This window comes from Cinclus cinclus, chromosome 9, assembly GCF_963662255.1.
Source record: "Cinclus cinclus chromosome 9, bCinCin1.1, whole genome shotgun sequence".
NCBI lineage: Eukaryota > Metazoa > Chordata > Aves > Passeriformes > Cinclidae > Cinclus > Cinclus cinclus.
Window position 1 is genome coordinate 1,213,171 of NC_085054.1, and position 17,769 is coordinate 1,230,939.

Consider the following 17,769-nt stretch of genomic DNA (forward strand, 5'->3'; position numbering starts at 1 on the left):
GCCCAGCCCGCCGTGAGGGAACTTCCGGCGAGCGCGGGGGCCGTGGGAGAGCCGAAGGTGGGACCGGTTCCTGGAACCTTCCTTCCCACAGCCCCTGAGGGCTGGCCCCATGGGAATTTGGGTGTCCAGCCCTGTTTGCTAAACTGCTTGATGTGTGTTTCGTCTGGGCCCGGCCAACTGGCCCAGTGCCAATAGGCGGATCTCTAGATATCAGAATAAAGCAGGTGTATGTTTATTGCTACAAGATGGGGGTTAACCGGAATCTCGCTCTTCGGGCGGGTCAAGTCTGGTCGATATTTTAGTAAGGGTTCGAAAGACGGAACAAAATTGGCAGATGTCACCGAACTGGCCAAAACCACTGGCGGGTGGAAGAAGGAATTGAGAATCATCTTACATTGATTCGTACACGAAATAATCCGAGATCGCTGAGGTAAGCTTTAACAACAAAAAGCAGAATTTACTACATACTGGAATTTTAAGTCACTGTATGAATTCAAAGTGGCAAAAATATTCAGAAACTGAAGACATGGGAAAAGCAAATCAAAGCCATATGACTATCTGTAGCAATATGCTGCTGCAGTGGAATCAAGTCTTACTCCAGGCCATTAAAAATCGTGTTGCGTACAAAACCTGGAAAGCAATCATTTCACTTTACGTAGCTCAGCCAAAGCCACTGATGGCGTTCAACAGAAAGCTGGGCGAGCTCAATATAGTCTAGAAGAAAGGAGGAACGATCAGATGTTTATGTTCATGACCTAGGTGGGGATGTCAACAAATTGTTTAGCTGTTCTGCGAAAACTGACTTCACACCACTTCCACATTTCATTTGGGAATTACTAACTTCTTTCCCCAGTTCTGTTGATGTGATGTACACACATTTCAGCATCAATGTCTACTGTATACCTAATAACTGAATAAGATTGATTCTGTCACATGCAAAGCCCTGGGAGCTCTCCCTTAGAGTCAAGTGTTGTGAACAAGCTATTTTTTTATCATCTCAACTTTTAGTAACAGCAAAACACCAAGGCTGGTTATGCAACCTCAGTACAAAGTCCACGACTGCTTAATGATACAGCCCATCAATGACATTTCATAACAGTGTAATATGTAAACTTCTGTAATTTATTTACTATAATGTGGTTTTATTGTACACCTGCTAAGTCCCTAATGTCCTCAGAAGCCTTTGCAACAAGTGAAGTCAACTTGAGAACTTTTCATCAGGTAAAATGCATCAACTGTTTCTGAAAAGAGCAATAAATGCATGATGGCAAAACTCACATTGGCTATTCACTAATCACTCGCCCTGTGAAAGCTGGTAGTTCACATTATGGCTTTTTGAGGGTTGTCTTAAAGAAAATAATGTGAAGCTCATATTTTCATATGTGCATGTTTAATATTTAAGATAATATGTGTATTTGATTGACCAACTGATCTGAAGATCTGTCAGTCTTTGTGTTGGTTGCAGGAGTTGGCTGAACACTTCTGATTTTAATAATTTACTAACTACATGTAAATGTATAATGTAATACTCAAATGTTAAGAGTGACTGTCACTTGAAGGTGCAGGAAGTCTTCTGTTCTTTATACTCAGTGTTATAAAACTCACATTCTGCATTTCTAGCAAGATGCACTTGCACCTGCTAATAGGCTACAAAAGGAGTTATTTACCAAGCTGCCTAGGAACATGTGACAGTAAGGTTGAGGCAAACTAATATCCTATGCAAGAATTCAATGCATGTAACTATTTTAAGTGAACATCACATGCTCAGATTCACTATGAAGTAGTGAATTTGCAGTAACTTTCTCTCATTTCTCCAGCCTGACTTCCAACTTATGTTAAGCAGAACAGCTGCAATATTACATTTCTTCTGTCATTAAACAGACCTGAGCTAGGGATGGGGTCCCAAGGAATGCTTTAGTCATTTTGGAATGTGCCATTTCTCACACAAAAAGGAGTTATGCGTTGTGAGTGATGACAGAAGTTGTGCCATGATGAAACAATGAGAAAATTGCCTTTCTCTTGTGTCTCTTCACTGCTTTTCCACCAAATTCTGTATGCTGCCCTGGGTTCTTTTAGTCTGCCTGCCAAATCCCTGAATGTGTGCTTTTGCCTCCTGTACATTGACTCCATCACACAGCTTCCACAGGATAGGGACAGGGCTGGCACTTAGTGCTTCACCAGCCCTACTGAGTTCCCATCCCTTTCCCACAGATACAAGTGTACACAGAGTTCCCGGAGATGCCTGTATGGATTTGAAACAGATTGGATTTAAGAGCCCAGAAGCTTTGCAGATCTGGAATCATACCTGAGCCACAGACCTTCGAGATCCCGCTTTATGTAAGCTTCAGGTCCAATTTCACGGGCAGCTTAAGCTGTCACTAGCTGGCACTGCTGCTATAAGAAGTATCCAGAGTCTTTGCCTGTCCTTGGCTGGCCCCATCTGTTGTGCAAGCAGAAGTTTCTGGCATTGGTTCACTCAAAGAAGGCAGCCTTTTTGACTACACCCTCGTGCTGCTTCTTCCAAAAATAACTTTTTGTTTGTATGAATTTCCCCCCCCCCCCCCCCCCCCATCCAATGCTATAAAGAGGTGTACAATGAGCTGGCATTATGCAAAAAGCTACAAACCTGATCTAAACTCCTAGTCCTTCATTCTGCCCGGGTCTGTGCTTAGCTTCATTTGCCAGGGACATTCACTGACATTCATGTGTCTATTAAAGATAAAGGCAGAAGTTCTTAAAACAAAGAGAAAATATTTAACCGTAGGAGCTGTGTTTCAGTGCTGTAGAAACTTCTCAAACAATATGAGAAGAAAAAATAGGACAAAATAAAATCTCCTGCAGTCCCATTTTTGCTTCTGATGTCAAGAAGAAATAATGTAGAAAGGATCCCTTTTGTCACTGGAAAGCCAGCGAGTTAAAAAACACACTTTGGAAGATAAGCTTTCTGGAAGACTTCAAATGAAGGCTGCTTTGCATTCTGCAGGATGTGCATAACCTGAACACAAACCACCCCTGCTTTTGTGTCACTGCTGGTAAGGATGGGCTGAGCAACATAAATGAGAGAGGGCATGGGGCTGTCATCCGTGCTCCCACAGTCTTGTGGGCAGGTTTTCTGCCGGGAGGAACCAAGCTAGCACAGTCCCCAGGGCCGGCAGGGGCAGGGTGGTTGGGTAAGGGCTGCTGCAGACACAGCCCTCCCCAGGCAGCCACCCTGCCCCAGCCTGCCCGAGCTGAGCCCGGGCTCTGCGGGCTTTAGTGCGGGTCAGATTCTTCCCGAGCACTTAAATAAATACACACGGTACTGGTTTGGAAATGGGACTGAGTGAGAACGGAGCAGCTGGATTTCAAAACTAGCTGTGAGCAAATACACACTGAGATTTAAACCTTTTTTTTCTTTATTTTTTGGTCCCCCAAAACCTTATGAAAATCTAACAAGTCTAATCCTTTATACAACATGTTTACAGCCAAATACTTCAATTATTACTAACACCAAGTTCACTGGTGCTATATGAAATATGAGAAAGTTTATGTGATTTTATGTCCTGATTAATCATCCATACTTGTAAATCATTTTTCTCAGCCTACATGTGTAATTGTGAGATATTTTGAGATCTTTCAAAGGCAAGTATTTTTCAAAAATCCTTTATAAACAGGAACATAATGCCTATCTTTTTGCTTTCCTCAGCATATCTCTGGCTGCCTAAGGAACATAATAAACCAGCTGCTCTTTTCGCTCATCTGTAGGAATAGAGCTGAATAAAAAATAGTTTTGGGTTTTTTTTTTTTACATGGGGATATGCTCTCGTCATTGCAGATTGACTCTTTGCCCACTGAAAGGTGTCCTTAAAATTCTTAATTGTTAATAGCATAAGCCTCACAATCTGAATTTAAACCCAACCTTCTGATGACGGTAGTGTTATAAAAAGCAGCATTTGAAAGAAAACAGCCTGTGTGGTTCTACAGTACATCTCTTTCTAGTGTATCAGAAATGTCTTGCATTCCTCTGGTGTTAAGGATTCATTCGGGCCATTCTTCCTATCAAAGCTAGTAAATGCAACTCTCTCTTCCTGCAACAGCTATCAAGCAATATTTAAGAACTTTAATCCTGAGTCTACTAAGAGAAAACAAAAAAGGCGAAAACCCCTCAAAGTGCTTTAGACATCCATCACTTTTCAACACGTGACTGTTGAGTTATTCTAAACACTGAAAGATGTCAGTCTTTGTTAGAGGTAATTCCTGATCCAGAGAGCAAGCTAGAATGACAGACACACAATCCAGCAAACAACAGCAGCCCTCGTGGAAGCTGCAAAACATACAGATGAGGTAATTGGTAAGGGTTAGAGGAGGGGAGGACAACATAGGATTGGGGTTTTGTTTGTATTTCTGCTCTGCAGTTTGTTTTTCACCTGCACTGGAGAACACGAGGTTTTACTGATTTCTGTTTTTCAAGTTAATACAGACATGCTGCAGGACAGCTTATCTGAAAAACACCGTACCCTGAGGTCATAAAGTAAAAGCTGTTCCACTGAGTCTCTGTCATCCAAACTGGTGGTGTGCTTATTTAATAATGAGTAGTTTTGCTTATGGCAAGCACGCTGGGATAATTAAAAGGATCAATTTTCTGAAGAGGATGTTGTAGGTTTATATAACTGAACTGTTATTTTGGTCCATAAATTTTCTCACTTCTTGAATGCATCCAGCATTCAACAGCTTTAACTGAAACTGTTTCATTGAGTGTAAAATTCTAGTTGCATTTAAATGGGTGGGAATGGGTTCCTCCCGTAGTTGAAGGGACACATATCCAGTCTGGTTTTCCAGTGCATACAGCCCAGACACAAGGCAAGTTCAGGATGTGAAAATAGCAGTTTTAGTTCAAGATTCCCAGTCAAGACTATACCTGGTACTAAATTAAACAAACAAACCAACAAAACCAGAATAACAAAACAAAACCAAAAGCCAGCCCAAAACTATTTTATGGAAACAGATTTTTCCAGTCTTACGTTTTAACAATTTATGCATGACACGTTACACACAATATGAAAGGTGTGAGGAGTAGGTTTCTAATCGCAGAGTAATTGTAAAACACGCTTTCCTTGAGAGAGCCTTTATTTGGAAAGTGAATTGCGAGAGAGCGTTAATTAGCGACTTCTTTGTTGCAATTTGTGGTCACTCGGTGCTCCGCGATTACAACCAGCTCCGGGGCCGTACTGCTAAACCGCTGCTGCTGACTGCAACCCCGAGCACGCACGGGGCACAGGCGGGGACGAGCGCCAGCGACTGCTCCCGCGGACTCCCCGGGTCGGACGGACAGAGGGACGGACACGAGGACGGACACGAGGACGGAGCCGCTCCCGCCGCTCGGCGGGGGCTCCCCTCGCGCTCCAGCCCAATTATGGCCGCGCGCGGGGCTCGCGCGCCGCCGGGCCAATCAGGCGGAGCGGCACGGGGTGCGCGCGCTGTCCCGTGACCGCGCGCCCCCACAGCCAGGGCGGGCCGGCCCGGCGACAGCGGCGACAGCGGCGACAGGTGGCGCGGCCGGGATGTCGCGGAGCGGCGCGGCGCTCGGCAGGGCGCTGGCCGGAGGGGCCGCCGCCAGGTACGCGGGGCGAGGCGCGGTGACCGCGGGCGGGACGGAGAGGGGCCGGTTTCCTGATTAGAAACTCGCCTCCTCTTCGCCCGAGACAGCGGCGGAGTTGCGAGCAATGCGTCAAAGGAATTAAAACACTGAGGAAGGTGTTTTCCCTTCAGACAATGCGACGCGTTCCTTCTCGCCTAAGAGCGTGTAAGGCTGGCTGCTCGACAAAAACGATGTGCTTTGGGGAAGAGTTAACCTTGGAACTGAAAGAAAAAAAAAAAAGGGCGACAAGAGAGAGTGCGACTTGAAAATCTTAGTGTAAAAGGTTCACCTGTTACCAGCGTTATGGCAGCGCTGCCGTGCTCCTTTATCAAACTCTGTCATCCTCATAAAAACTGTTAAAAACTGGAACAGAGATTGGTTCGTGATGTCATATTTCATGCAATCATTTGACAGAACTGTTTACTGTGCAGCGGTATAATGTAACACTGGACCACATTATTTACTGTATATCCTTTGTGGTATAATCTTAGGGTTGTGTTTGCAGTATTAAATTCGTTCAGTCCTGGTAAACAAAACTGCTATTTTAAAGAGTAATTTATTAGAGTCTCCAGGGCAAAATCAATTCCTGGAAGGGTGTTAGGTATCAGGAAACCCAGTAAATAACTGCTTGCAAACTAAGTTTAAAAATGTTTCTAGTGGAAGCTGCAAGCATTTTGGAAGCTGGTTTTAAGTAAGCATAAGCTGGATCAAACCCAGTGCTGTGTTACTTGTAGCCTTGGAGGTGGGGATGCTTCAGTCCTGCAGCTGTCCCCTGAATGCACTTCTGTACCTGCTCCCAGCTCGGCAGAACCTCACTGTGCTCAGCAGCAGGCTTCAAGGGCTCAGGTGGTAAAATAGTCTCGTGTGTTTATTCAGACTGATGTGCTAATGAGGACACTTGCTGGTACACCCATTTTTTTGGGATATGAACAGCTGCTGGCAAAGAATTTGAATTGGATCAATTCATGTCTCACAGACCATAAAATCAGATCTCACTAACCTGATGAAAGCATCAGTTGGGGTACAGTAAACACATTTGCCCTTGCATGCTCCTGAAACTAATTTCAGGCTTTACACTGAGGAGTTAAGAAAGCCCTTTAAAAAAAAAAAAAAAAAAAGTTAACCTTCAGACTTAGAAAATTGTGTAGTTATTTAAAAAAAAAAATCACAGAATATGGATCACTTACACATGCGTGTCATACACCAGAAATGCTTCCTTTTCAGGTCATGGGAGTTGAGTGGTGCTGTGATCAGTCCTCAAGTGCTCAGGGAGAAAGCAGGGAGTGGCAGGTGGCAGGAGTGAGTGGAGATGGTTCTGTCACTGGCCGAGGATAAATACAGAGGTGGCAGGTGTGTCTGAATTCTAGAATGGATTTGATTTTTTCTTCAGTGGCCCAGGTCAGGTTCACAAAACGTGTGACAGTCCATGGAAACCAAGGGATTTCTTAGAGAGACCTGCTTTCCTGACCTGGGACCCAGCCCAGCACATTCTCAAAGCATCTGTTCTTCAGATAAAACTGGGAGAGAAATGAAGTCTCACAGCACTTGTTAGCATTATAACCTCTTAACCCTGCCTTCCTCAAATGGCACTGTACTTGTAAAAAGGACATTGTCTCTCAGCTGCTGAGAGATTATTTGTAGGGATTGTTTTCCAGCCCTGTGGCTGAAACAAGTTTAGATAAAGGTGCATGAAACAACAGGCTGGCACAGCATTACAATAAAAAACAAACCAAGAGACAAACTCTGGTGGCTGGTTTGGACTGTGTCCCGTACATAGCCCCAGATAATGGAATCATTGTCAGTGGTGCAGAATGAGGTCTGCTCCCAACATTTGAGCACCTTCTGTGAATCTGGTTGAGGCAGCTACAATGTTACTGGCACCCTTCCAGCTTTCCTGTCAAAGCTGTTCCTTAACAGTCTTAATGTGGTATGTCTGGAAAAAAAAACAGACTTTGTCCACATCCCTTGGGATACTGTTACAAATATTTGCAGAGCTGTCCAAAGGCTTGTAAAGTGGACCTATCCTTTCTGAATTTTGACACAATACTTCTGTCCCATTTTAGTTTCTTTTCAACTGCAGTGATCACAATGTGTTTTCAGGCATCATGCCTCATATCCCATTTGCATAGTTGGTTTTTAAAAAGTCTGTACAGATATTGTTTCTTGCCAGCTGCTAATGATGATTATTTTCCTCTAAACTCTACCAATTTATTATTTACCCAACTCCTAATACGGTGACCATATAAACTGATGTGTTCAGTCATGGGTAACTACTGTATTTCATTAGAATTCTAAATTATGCTGATTTTCAAAGAACATACTGCTAATTTAAATTAATTCAAAATTAGTAACTAATATGCTGACTAATTTGCTGCTTGGCTAAAAAAAAAAAAAAAAAAAGGAAGAAAAAAAAAGAAAAAGGGCATTACATAGAAGAGGTTGGCTCCATTTTTAACCACGTGAATCCAGAAGAATCCTGATGATATAGTTAGAGAAAGATCAGTAAAAGACCTGGGTTACTAGTTAGCTTATGTTTGTAGAGTCACTGAGGGCAAAGAGTGGCATTTTTAACTTTCCTGGTGCCAAAATTCAGAGCTTCTGAGGCAGCATTTTGCATCTTGACTGACCTGATCTGAGCAAAATCAGTAATTTATCAGAACTGTTAAACATCATGAGTACTTGTTAGGTTCTAATGTAGATGTTCAGAGAGAACACTGAGGTGCATTCTTAGAATTACTAGTATTTTTAAAGATAAATTGTTAAGTTTTAGTAATAAAAAACACTGCATCCAAAGCTCTGGTGAAATTTTCTGGAGGAAATGTTGAAAGTTGACCAAACAAAGCACCTTCTGAAAGGACTTTCAAAATTAAATTGTCCTTTTAGAGTAAGGGTGGCAGCAGAGGGATTATAGCAGAGTTCAGCTTTCTGTCTCCAAGTGAAACCTTCTCTACTTTGTGTATTCCAAAGAGGTAAAATATTGCAAACTCTGCCTTGTTGTGGCTATTAAGAAAGCCTGTTCTGCAGACTAAATGTACAGTGACACTTGTGTGAACTCAAGCTGCCATGCAGCCAGTGGTTAATGAGGCCCTTTGTATTTCACTCTGCCAGCTACTTCTGTCATGACTGGGGGCTGGTTTTAGTTTCTCTCAGGGGGGGAAAAAGAAAAAAAAAAAAGGTGTCCCTTGTGTTTTTCACTGTTTGTATATTGTTACAAGCCTTCATTTTTCCATCTGGCTGACATTTTCTGTAATGTTATACAATAGACTGTCTTACCTGAATGCATTGTTATTTATTTTGCTGATACGAAACACATCTAAAAATATTTTCCCTGTTTCAGGCACTTGGCTTCTTATGGTATTCTGATGAACAGAACTTCTCCTTTGCCAGTACCTGTAATGAGCCATGCTTTTTCAAGAAATTTCTTCAATGTTGCTGCACCACTAATAAATAAAAGAAAAGAATATTCTGAAAGAAGAATTATAGGGTTAGTATAAAACTGTGGAAAGAGACTTGAAATGCTTATTGGTTTTGTATTCGCTGTAATTAATCCAAGACACTAGTAGTTCAAAAGACTGAGTATCCCTGAAGACACATGTCCCTAAGACTCTGGGAACCTAGAAAGGAGTTTTGACTTTCAGAATTTGTAGAGATCAGGTTTACCAGTCTGAAATTAATTGTAAAAAAAGTAGGAACCAAATGCCCTTGGCCCATAGCAAGAAACATCAGAAATAACCATTCTATTCCATGACAAAACAAAACCAGCCTTGGAGTAATACACTAATAATTTCATCTAGTAAAATGTGAATAAATCAACAGGTGTGAAAACTGTTTCATTCTCTCCCAAATGCATGCTAATGTTTGCTCTTGCATTATACTTCTCAAGATCTTATTTCTTTAAAAGAGAAAAATAATTAGTTCTGCGATGAAGAAACTTCACACACAAAAAGATTTTGAGTCTTGTTTGCCTTAGAGCTGGTGGGAAAATCTCAGTTCATTTAATGATACTGGGATCTGCCCCCAGTCTCTGGCCCTCAACAGTATGGACTATTTGTTAGCATTTTTTGGACTATACTTAATATTCCTTTTTGTGGTAGTTCTTGAAGTGCAACAGATCTTGCCTAGTCATTTAAAAAGGGCCTTTGTCCAATAGTCCTCACTGCTGAGTATTGCTGAACATATGCTTCATTTTAAAGGAAATTAAGCACATGCTTAATCCCATCTGTTTCAGTCAGAAAAATTAAAAACCATAGCTAGGTAATAGTTTGCCATGTTACAGCAGAATCAGCTAAAAAGTTGCTTTAATATTGTTTCATCCAATTTCAATATCCTGCCTGAGCAGGGGTGTTGGGCAAAATGAGGTCCAGAGGGCCCTTCCAACATCAGCCATTCTGTGATGCTGGAAAGTTTTTCCATTGCATCTGTGTTTTAATTAAGCTTTTTTTTTTTTTTTTTTTTTTTTTTGGGCTAAAATAAGGAAGGTAGTGCTCCTCTGTTTAAACCTTATGAAATATAGCATTTTCGTTTTGGTACACCTTGTCTTGGGAGCCATAAAGTGTGGATTTTTTTTTTTTTTCCCTTTGTGGAAGGTCCAAGATCTGCCAGAATGAAGACACAGCTTGGCTTGAAAAAATGTTTCCATTTGAAGTGTATGCATGTTTACCTGATAGACTGCAGACAGTAGAAGGCACTAAGTTCATTATTCACTGACTTTACTGCTGGATGGTGTGTGATATTTTGCTTCTTTATGCAAAAGCAATTACCAGTGTATTACTTTGCTTTCCCCTTAATTAGTAAAGCTGCATCTTCAATTTCCAAAATCAGCAGCACTGACTATGTCCACTTTTCAGCTACCTATGCCATGTATACCACCTTTGGAACATTTTAATACTGAATTTGAAGTTAAAACAACTTTTACCTGTAATGTTCATGTGTCCATTTTCAGGTATTCCATGCAGGAAATGTATGAAGTCGTTGCTGTTGTGGAGAATTACAAACTCTTTGTTCCTTGGTGTAAAAAGTCAGACATACTCTTGAAGCGCTCCGGGTACTGCAAAGCACAACTAGAAATAGGATTCCCTCCTGTAGTAGAGAGATACACATCAGTTGTAACCCTAGTGAGACCACATTTAGTTAAGGTAATAGCATTTTTTTTTCTCCTAACCATAATTTTCCTTAACTTTTGTTTGTTGAAATTCGAATATTCCAGGAACATTTTTCTTCAATGCTGCCAGTTCTTTGTGTGGCTCAAAACTTGCGTTGCTTTTCTTTAAAAACTTTAGATAAACTCGGGAGAAATTGAATGTGTTCTAAAACATAACCTGCCACAAGAGGGAGGAGAGGGAATCACTTTTAAATTTGCCTTTATTGGCAAAGCTGGCAGCCATTAAGTGAAGATATTAACATTTTTTCTTGTTTCTTGTGTTTATTTTTAATTTTTGTCCAAGCCTCTCTGAATGTAATATAAGTACTCAGTTAAAAGTGTTCTGACAAGTCTAGTTTCTGATCCCTTAATGAACTTGCTATCTGTCATTACTTCTCACAATTTTAACTAGTTAACATGAAAAGCCTAAAAAAAGGGCTCTGCTTCAGCAGAATATGCTGAAGAGATTGTTATTCAATACATTGATGAGAAGACAGAAGTGTGGATTTAAAGTCAACTTTTTTCCAATTAATTTTTTTAGAAGAGAAGCTGTTATATTTTTCCTTTCAGCTTTTCAAGAACAATAATTAAGAGAAAAGTGGAAAAGTGTCAAGGAAAACCTTTTAAATCATGCTGGATCTTCTATTTGTTTGCCTAAAATGTTCAAATGTGTTTTGGTAAAGAATGGCTCAGAACAGATTCCTTATAGCAAAACTGCCTCTCCCTTGGCAGATCCTGATTGGTTTGGAATAATTAGTGGAAATTATAGCAGCTGATTGCTGTTGAAAATAATTGTCTGGAAATCCTATTTCACTATTCTTTTCTAGGCTTCCAAATAAGAGACACTTAACAGAAAATGAGTTTCTGAAGTACAGGGGAGATGTAAATTGGAAAAGGAATATACAAAATGCCTTAATTCAATATCCTTACTGATTCTGGAAAGAAAAAAGATTTTCCTCCCTTTATTAAAAAAAGTTGAGTAGCTATAATGGAAAATCTGTGATTTACATGCTGAGGGCTTTCCTTTTCTACTGCTCCCTAAGAAGACAGGCTTTTTTCTTTCACACAGCTATCAGATTGGCTTACCAACTTTTTGCCTCTTAATTCACTTAAAAGAAGCATTCTTGTCTCAGAAATAAACCCCACAGAACTGGTAAGGAAAGCCATTTCTTCAGATTTCCTCCCCCAAGACTCGTTGGCCTCTTCTCTGCTGCAATTACTTTTCCTAGAGGTTTATTACATTATGTCCACAGAACTGCAGGAACATTTCTAGGGAAGTGATTGTGTGCTTGGACTATTTCACTGTCCTCTCAAGTAACTCCAGGCAAAGGAACCTTGTGTGGTGCTCAGGCACAAAATGGGAATGGGTTTGTTGCTTAAGGTTTTCCCTTTCTTAGGGCTTAAACAATGGAAAAATCAGATTGGTAACAGGAGTTTTTGCTGAGGGGGAAAGCATGGAGTGAGTTTGCTACTTTAAGACTAGGAGAAAGGGGGACACAGTTTTCCCATTTTTCCGGCTGTTTTGACAGCAGTAGGGAAAAGCAGGCCCAGCTCTTTTTATCTAATCTTTCCTCTACTCCTTCCATTTCTGATGTAGAAGTAGCAGGGCCATGCATTATCTCATTCCTGGAAAGAGAAATAAATGTGGGTGTTTTTGTGCTGGTGATTTGTCTTTGAGATGAGTCACCTTACCACAGCTTTCCAACCCAAGCAGCACCTATTCCCTGAGGGCAGTCTGTTGGAGCAGAGCTCCTTTGGGTAACAATAAGAAAGACCCAAAAAAAGTTACAGAAATTTTCCCTATAAATTCCAAGCCAGTTGAGGTCATGTATTTGGATGTTCCATGCATCATGCCACAGATCTGTTTTATGACACTCAACACACAATTTTTTCCTCTGCCTTGAAAGGACTTCAGTTATTTTGCCATAATTGACAACTGCATAGAAGATCTCATGCTGTCTATGCTGTAAGAACAGTTTTAATTATGCTGTGACCATCACTATTTAACAAAATGCAAACACAAGCCTCAGTAATACCTGTTTGTCACATTTGTAAAAGTCTAATTGTAACTTGCTTTTTTAAAATTTTGTTTTAGGCATCATGCACAGATGGGAAACTCTTTAATCACTTGGAAACAGTGTGGCGTTTGAGCCCTGGTATCCCTGGTTATCCAAGGACGTGTACATTGGATTTTTCAGTAAGTATGGTAATTAAAACTACCACATGCTAGGAGCAGCACATAGAAACACTTATCTTCAACTGAGGGGGCCTTTCTAAATGCCCGCACTATTTCTCTAAGCACTTATACACAGAAAACAAGTTAGCTTTAGCCAATTCTGTCCAAAAAAATATTTTACAAACTTTACTGCTGGAAACCACTTCAGTATCCTTCAGAGACAGCAGCCTTCTGTGAGGTGTCCATGCATTATGAAATAGTCTAGGACAACAACTCTCTGTAGGCACCTCTCACCCTGCAGTTCTAAACACACTCAAGTTTGTAGACAGTCAAATGCAGGAGAAATGCTAAATATACTCTGCTATTTTCTTCAATCACTCTGCAACCTAAACACTCTTGTTCTGCCATCTGTCCTGTTTGGTCTGCAGTTTGGTCAGTTTAATTTCCTGTCTTCCAGTTTTACTCTTTCATGTATTTTAAGCTTTACTCCTTCCTTCTCTAATACAAGTGTAATAGATTTTTTTCTGTCTCTAATCTATGATGGGATATCACTGCAGCCCAAAACTATTGGTCCTTAAACCCAGTTCCTGATTTAGCCTGATTTCACTCCCAGAAAAGGTATTTCCATTCGAGTTACTGCTTTTCCATGTTGCCTGTGTCTGCCATCACTTTTTTTTTCCCTTGCATTTTATAACAAAGTGTAGGTGTTGCATTGAGCTGGGGGTTGTAACTGGCTGCAAAAATACACAGAGATGGGCTAATCCTGCTGCCATCTACTGGAATACTCTGCTTTGAAAATTATCTTCAGTAAATAGGAAGAAGCTTTTGGAGTATTTTTAAATTAGCACATTAACCTCCTTGGGTTATTGACTTTCAGCTTATTACTGTATTGCACTTAATACAGGTCAACAATAAAAATTAATTTACAGGTGCTCAAAGAACCACATTTTTAATGGTTTGCATGTTATGTGCTCATGTTATTTGTATTTCTTTGTGCAAAAAAAGTGGCAGTTCTTTCTAATAACATACATAAGCTATCTTTTAACCCAAGCCATAAATCATAATTTTTAAAAACTTGAATTTAAAAACTCTTTAAAACCCTACAATCTAAGTACAGGCTCTGTGAGAAAACAGCACCACACCTTCAGAAACCAAAGCCACATTTTGACATTTCAGGTCAAGAACTTCAGTTAAAGGGAATCAAAACTGAATTGGATATGGAGATTTTCATTTTCCTGGGGGAACACTATCTACACGTCTTACTGCTTACCCTGTTTTGAGGCAGCAAAAGCCAGCAGAGTTGGCTGAACTTAACCTCTGCCAGTTACTGCCCTGCAGCTCCTTGCCTCTGGGCATATGCAAGCAAAGACAATAAGCATTTCACAACAAACTCCTCAAAAGAGGCCCTGCAATTACAAATATTCAAAAGAAAACTTTGATTTCAAGAATGTTTGCTTTAGAAAACATTATTAGAGTTTTGGGCTATGCTGGTTCCCACAAGCTGCTGTATCCTGTTGTGCCAGCCTGTGTCCAGGAGACATCCACATCGAGCAGAGAACTTTCCTACTTTGGTTTCAGCTCTGAAATTATTTGGTTCATAGACTGAAGCACACAACCATTTTTACCACCTGCAGACTTCGTTAATGTATACCATACCTTAAGATTGACATAACTGCTGAACATGATACCAAACTCATTACCCCCACTCTGCAGAACTCTGCATGCCCTAAATGACTAAAGCTCTCAGACTTGCAAGAGGCGGGGTTATTTTACTGATGCTTGAGGTCAAGCAAATGTAAATGAAGCTACACTTGGCTTATGGGCCAGGCTGTTTAATTACTTTTCTGCTATTGCTTTGCAGCTAACATGCATTGCTCATAAGGAATTGGGGAGAAGCTGTAGTTGCTCCTTGGGGCATTAGATCTGCTAATTTTTCAGGAATGACAAAAATTACTTAAGTTCCAATCCATTTCATTGACTGCTGGTGTCAGGTCAGGAATGGGAGCTGTTCAGGTGGCAGATGTGACACACAAACCAAATATAGAGTTTCAGTCATTAAACTGCTTGTTTGAACCTATCATAACTACTGCCACCAACAAGGAAAGATTGATTTAAAATACTGGCATTTAATAGGTAACTATCTCAAACCGCTTTTAAGTTTCTTGGCATGCTTCATCTTACCCGTTAGTCTGCTGTCTTGCTGTGCAGGATTTTCTTCAGGCAATTTTTGTCCCCCAAGTGAATTCTATGCACAAAATAACAGTTATTGTTTGTCAGTGGTTTTTCGTTGCCCCAAACCTCTTTTGTAATGAATCATTTATTAAAGAAAAGGCAGTTTAGTAAATGTAAATGACTGTGTTAGAGAACTGAATGAGAGGATTCTTCTAGTGGAAAAGCCCAGGGGTACAGTCCTCAGACCAAGGAATACGGGTTTCCTTCTCAACCACATTCACCTCTTCCTCAGTTTTAACTGTTCTACAACTGACCTGCAGCCTTCACTGGAGATTCTGTAATCGAGGAATTAATCCTTAATCTTTAGGCTATTTGTAACAGCATTTTACAACAGTATATATAGCAAAAAATAATCTTACTATTTTCTTAAACAGATTTCTTTTGAATTTCGTTCACTTCTACACTCAAAACTTGCTACACTGTTTTTTGATGAAGTTGTAAAGCAGATGGTTGCTGCCTTTGAAAGAAGAGCATCTAAACTCCATGGCCCAGAAACCAGCATCCCTCGGGAGCTGATGCTGCATGAAGTTCATCAGACGTAAAGGGAACCTCTAACAACCTCAGCTATAAACATGTTTGTACACTTCATTTGTACAAAGTGCCACGCTCCTCCTTTGGGGCAACTATTTCTTATCTGAGCTGTGGGTGTGGTCTTACACTGTGCCAAACACACCTGCTCAGCCAGACATCTATAGAATGTTCAAAAGCTACAATCAAATGCAGTTTAAAGCCTTATCAGTAACAGACACCTGGCAGCTCTGTAACCCGGGCTGTCTCAGGCTGCCGTTAAACGCCAAACGGCTCCAGGGAATCACGGCCCAAGCTCTGCCTTAGCCAAGCTCCCGGGGTTTTTCAGCACTGTAACACATTAACTCGACTTTGTGGGAACCTAACCTCACAGCATCAACTCAGCAAGCTCTGCCCAAGCAGAAGCCAACTGACACTGGCTTCCCAGAGAATGGCAGAGTTTGGCAACCACTGAGGGAGGAGTGCTGCTTTTAATCCAAATTAATGGCAAAGGTAAGTCAGGGGTCTCCAGCTGCTCCTGGCATGACCACAACTGCTCTCAAACTCCCCCTCACTTTCAGGGATAAAATGCATAAGGAGTGCTGTAATCTGAGTGCAGCAGTCTCAGCTACAGCCAGTGGTTCCCAGTGGACCTGTCTGGAATGTGTGGTACATTTGGCAGGCTGAACTTGCCCTTGCCCCTCCTTCCCTGTTACACATTGCACTTTGGTTACCTCCATCTCATCTAATGCAAACAGAACACCTTAACACAAGTAAGTGTTACCTCTCTGAGAAGCAGATACCAGTGCTGTCCTCCCTGGAAGCAGGGAACAAGAGGTCCTGCACTTCCCACAGGCAAGCACAGCCAAGGCCAGCTGTCATCATAAATCATACAAGAGAGCACCAAACCTTCCTTCTTCAAGGGTTTTCAGTACTATACTCCTACTGTCATACTGCAGTCTTGATTAAATACATGTTCAGTACTTCTATTCCTGAAATACTCTCTTCCCAGTCTCTTAAGAAACCAAGTGAATAGGTTTGAACAGATTCTAAATCCTTACTTTATGCTGCCTTGCGTTACCAAATTTCCTTATTGAAATGAGGTGAGGCTTCAGGCCAGGTGCTGAAGCTGGAACTTTCTCTGCAGCATAAGTAATCCATATGGTTACTACAGACTGACCTATTAAATAACATAGAAAGGTATGTTTCAAAAAAAATTATAATGTGGAATAGTTCTTATTAAGGAAGCTGGGGAAAGCAACAGCTGGATAAAGGTCATTTGTACAGAATTGAGAAGTTTTAAAGCAATTTTGACTGTTGAGGCAATCAGAGATAAACACACACAAGTTTGGGCACACCATCCTTCTGCAGGCTAGAATGCAGAAAACACTCTCCCATATACAATGCTAGTGGTGGTGTCAGGTCAAAGAACACAGAAAGGGTCAAAGCAACATTTCTACTACAAAATAACTAAATCCTTACCCCTGACCAGAACAGAGAAAACTAAGAATAGAAGGCTCAAAGTGAGGAGGTAACCAGGTACTGTAACCGAGTAAAGGAACTTATTTAAAACCCCAGAACCCTTTCTTAGCAAAGACTTACCTGCTTGATGCCCTCAGGGGACTTCCCTTCCCCTGGGCCTGTTCCAGCATGTGAAACAACCACACAGGGCAAAATAAAGTCAGTGCACCTGCCTTGTTTCCAGAGCATTGTTTAATATTTCAAAGAACTGTAGTGCAGTTCAGCTTAGATACTTATCAAAATTAAAGCACTTGCATTTCTGAGAAACGTTCTAGACAAATGAATGTTTCTCAGAGTGAAATGCCCTGTCATTTTTTTCAAGCATAAGTGTCAATTCCTACTGAATCTTAGAAGCAGCAGCAGGCTGTCCAGGCTCTCCCATGACTACAGCTTTGTGTGCAGATGAAGAAGGTGATACATTTTGTAACTTTCGAGCAGTTTATTACATAAAGGTCACATAACTCTATTTGCCTACTTTGTACACAATTGTCTAGTCTCATGCACAGTGGCTTCCAAGTTCTTTCTACTACTGGTAAGCACCAAGAAATTCTGAAATAAGAGTATCAAGTGCCTTAA

At 41.0% G+C, this 17,769-nt stretch overlaps 1 protein-coding gene across 2 annotated transcripts; it reads left to right on the top strand.

The window, feature by feature from the left end:
• Window positions 1–2: 2 nt before the first annotated feature.
• COQ10B (coenzyme Q10B) lies at window positions 3–17,688 on the top strand. 2 transcript variants are annotated; one of them, XM_062498083.1, is made up of 5 exons: window positions 3–430; window positions 8,955–9,101; window positions 10,560–10,752; window positions 12,853–12,954; window positions 15,540–17,688. In XM_062498083.1, exons 2-5 carry the CDS (start codon window positions 8,980–8,982, stop codon window positions 15,705–15,707), a joined length of 585 nt encoding a protein of 194 aa, XP_062354067.1. In that variant the 5' UTR covers window positions 3–430; window positions 8,955–8,979; the 3' UTR covers window positions 15,708–17,688. The 2 variants fall into 2 exon arrangements, with proteins under 2 accessions (XP_062354067.1, XP_062354068.1); XM_062498084.1 differs by lacking the exon at window positions 3–430 and adding an exon at window positions 5,242–5,596.
• The last annotated feature ends 81 nt before the right edge of the window (window positions 17,689–17,769 follow it).

Coding starts and splice junctions, on each gene's coding strand:
- COQ10B (XM_062498084.1), top strand. CDS start 5,541: ATGTCGCGGAGCGGCGCGGCGCTCGGCAGGGCGCTGGCCGGAGGGGCC. Junction 10,753..12,852: donor TGAGACCACATTTAGTTAAG/GTAATAGCATTT, acceptor ATTTTGTTTTAG/GCATCATGCACAGATGGGAA. Junction 12,955..15,539: donor CGTGTACATTGGATTTTTCA/GTAAGTATGGTA, acceptor TTTCTTAAACAG/ATTTCTTTTGAATTTCGTTC.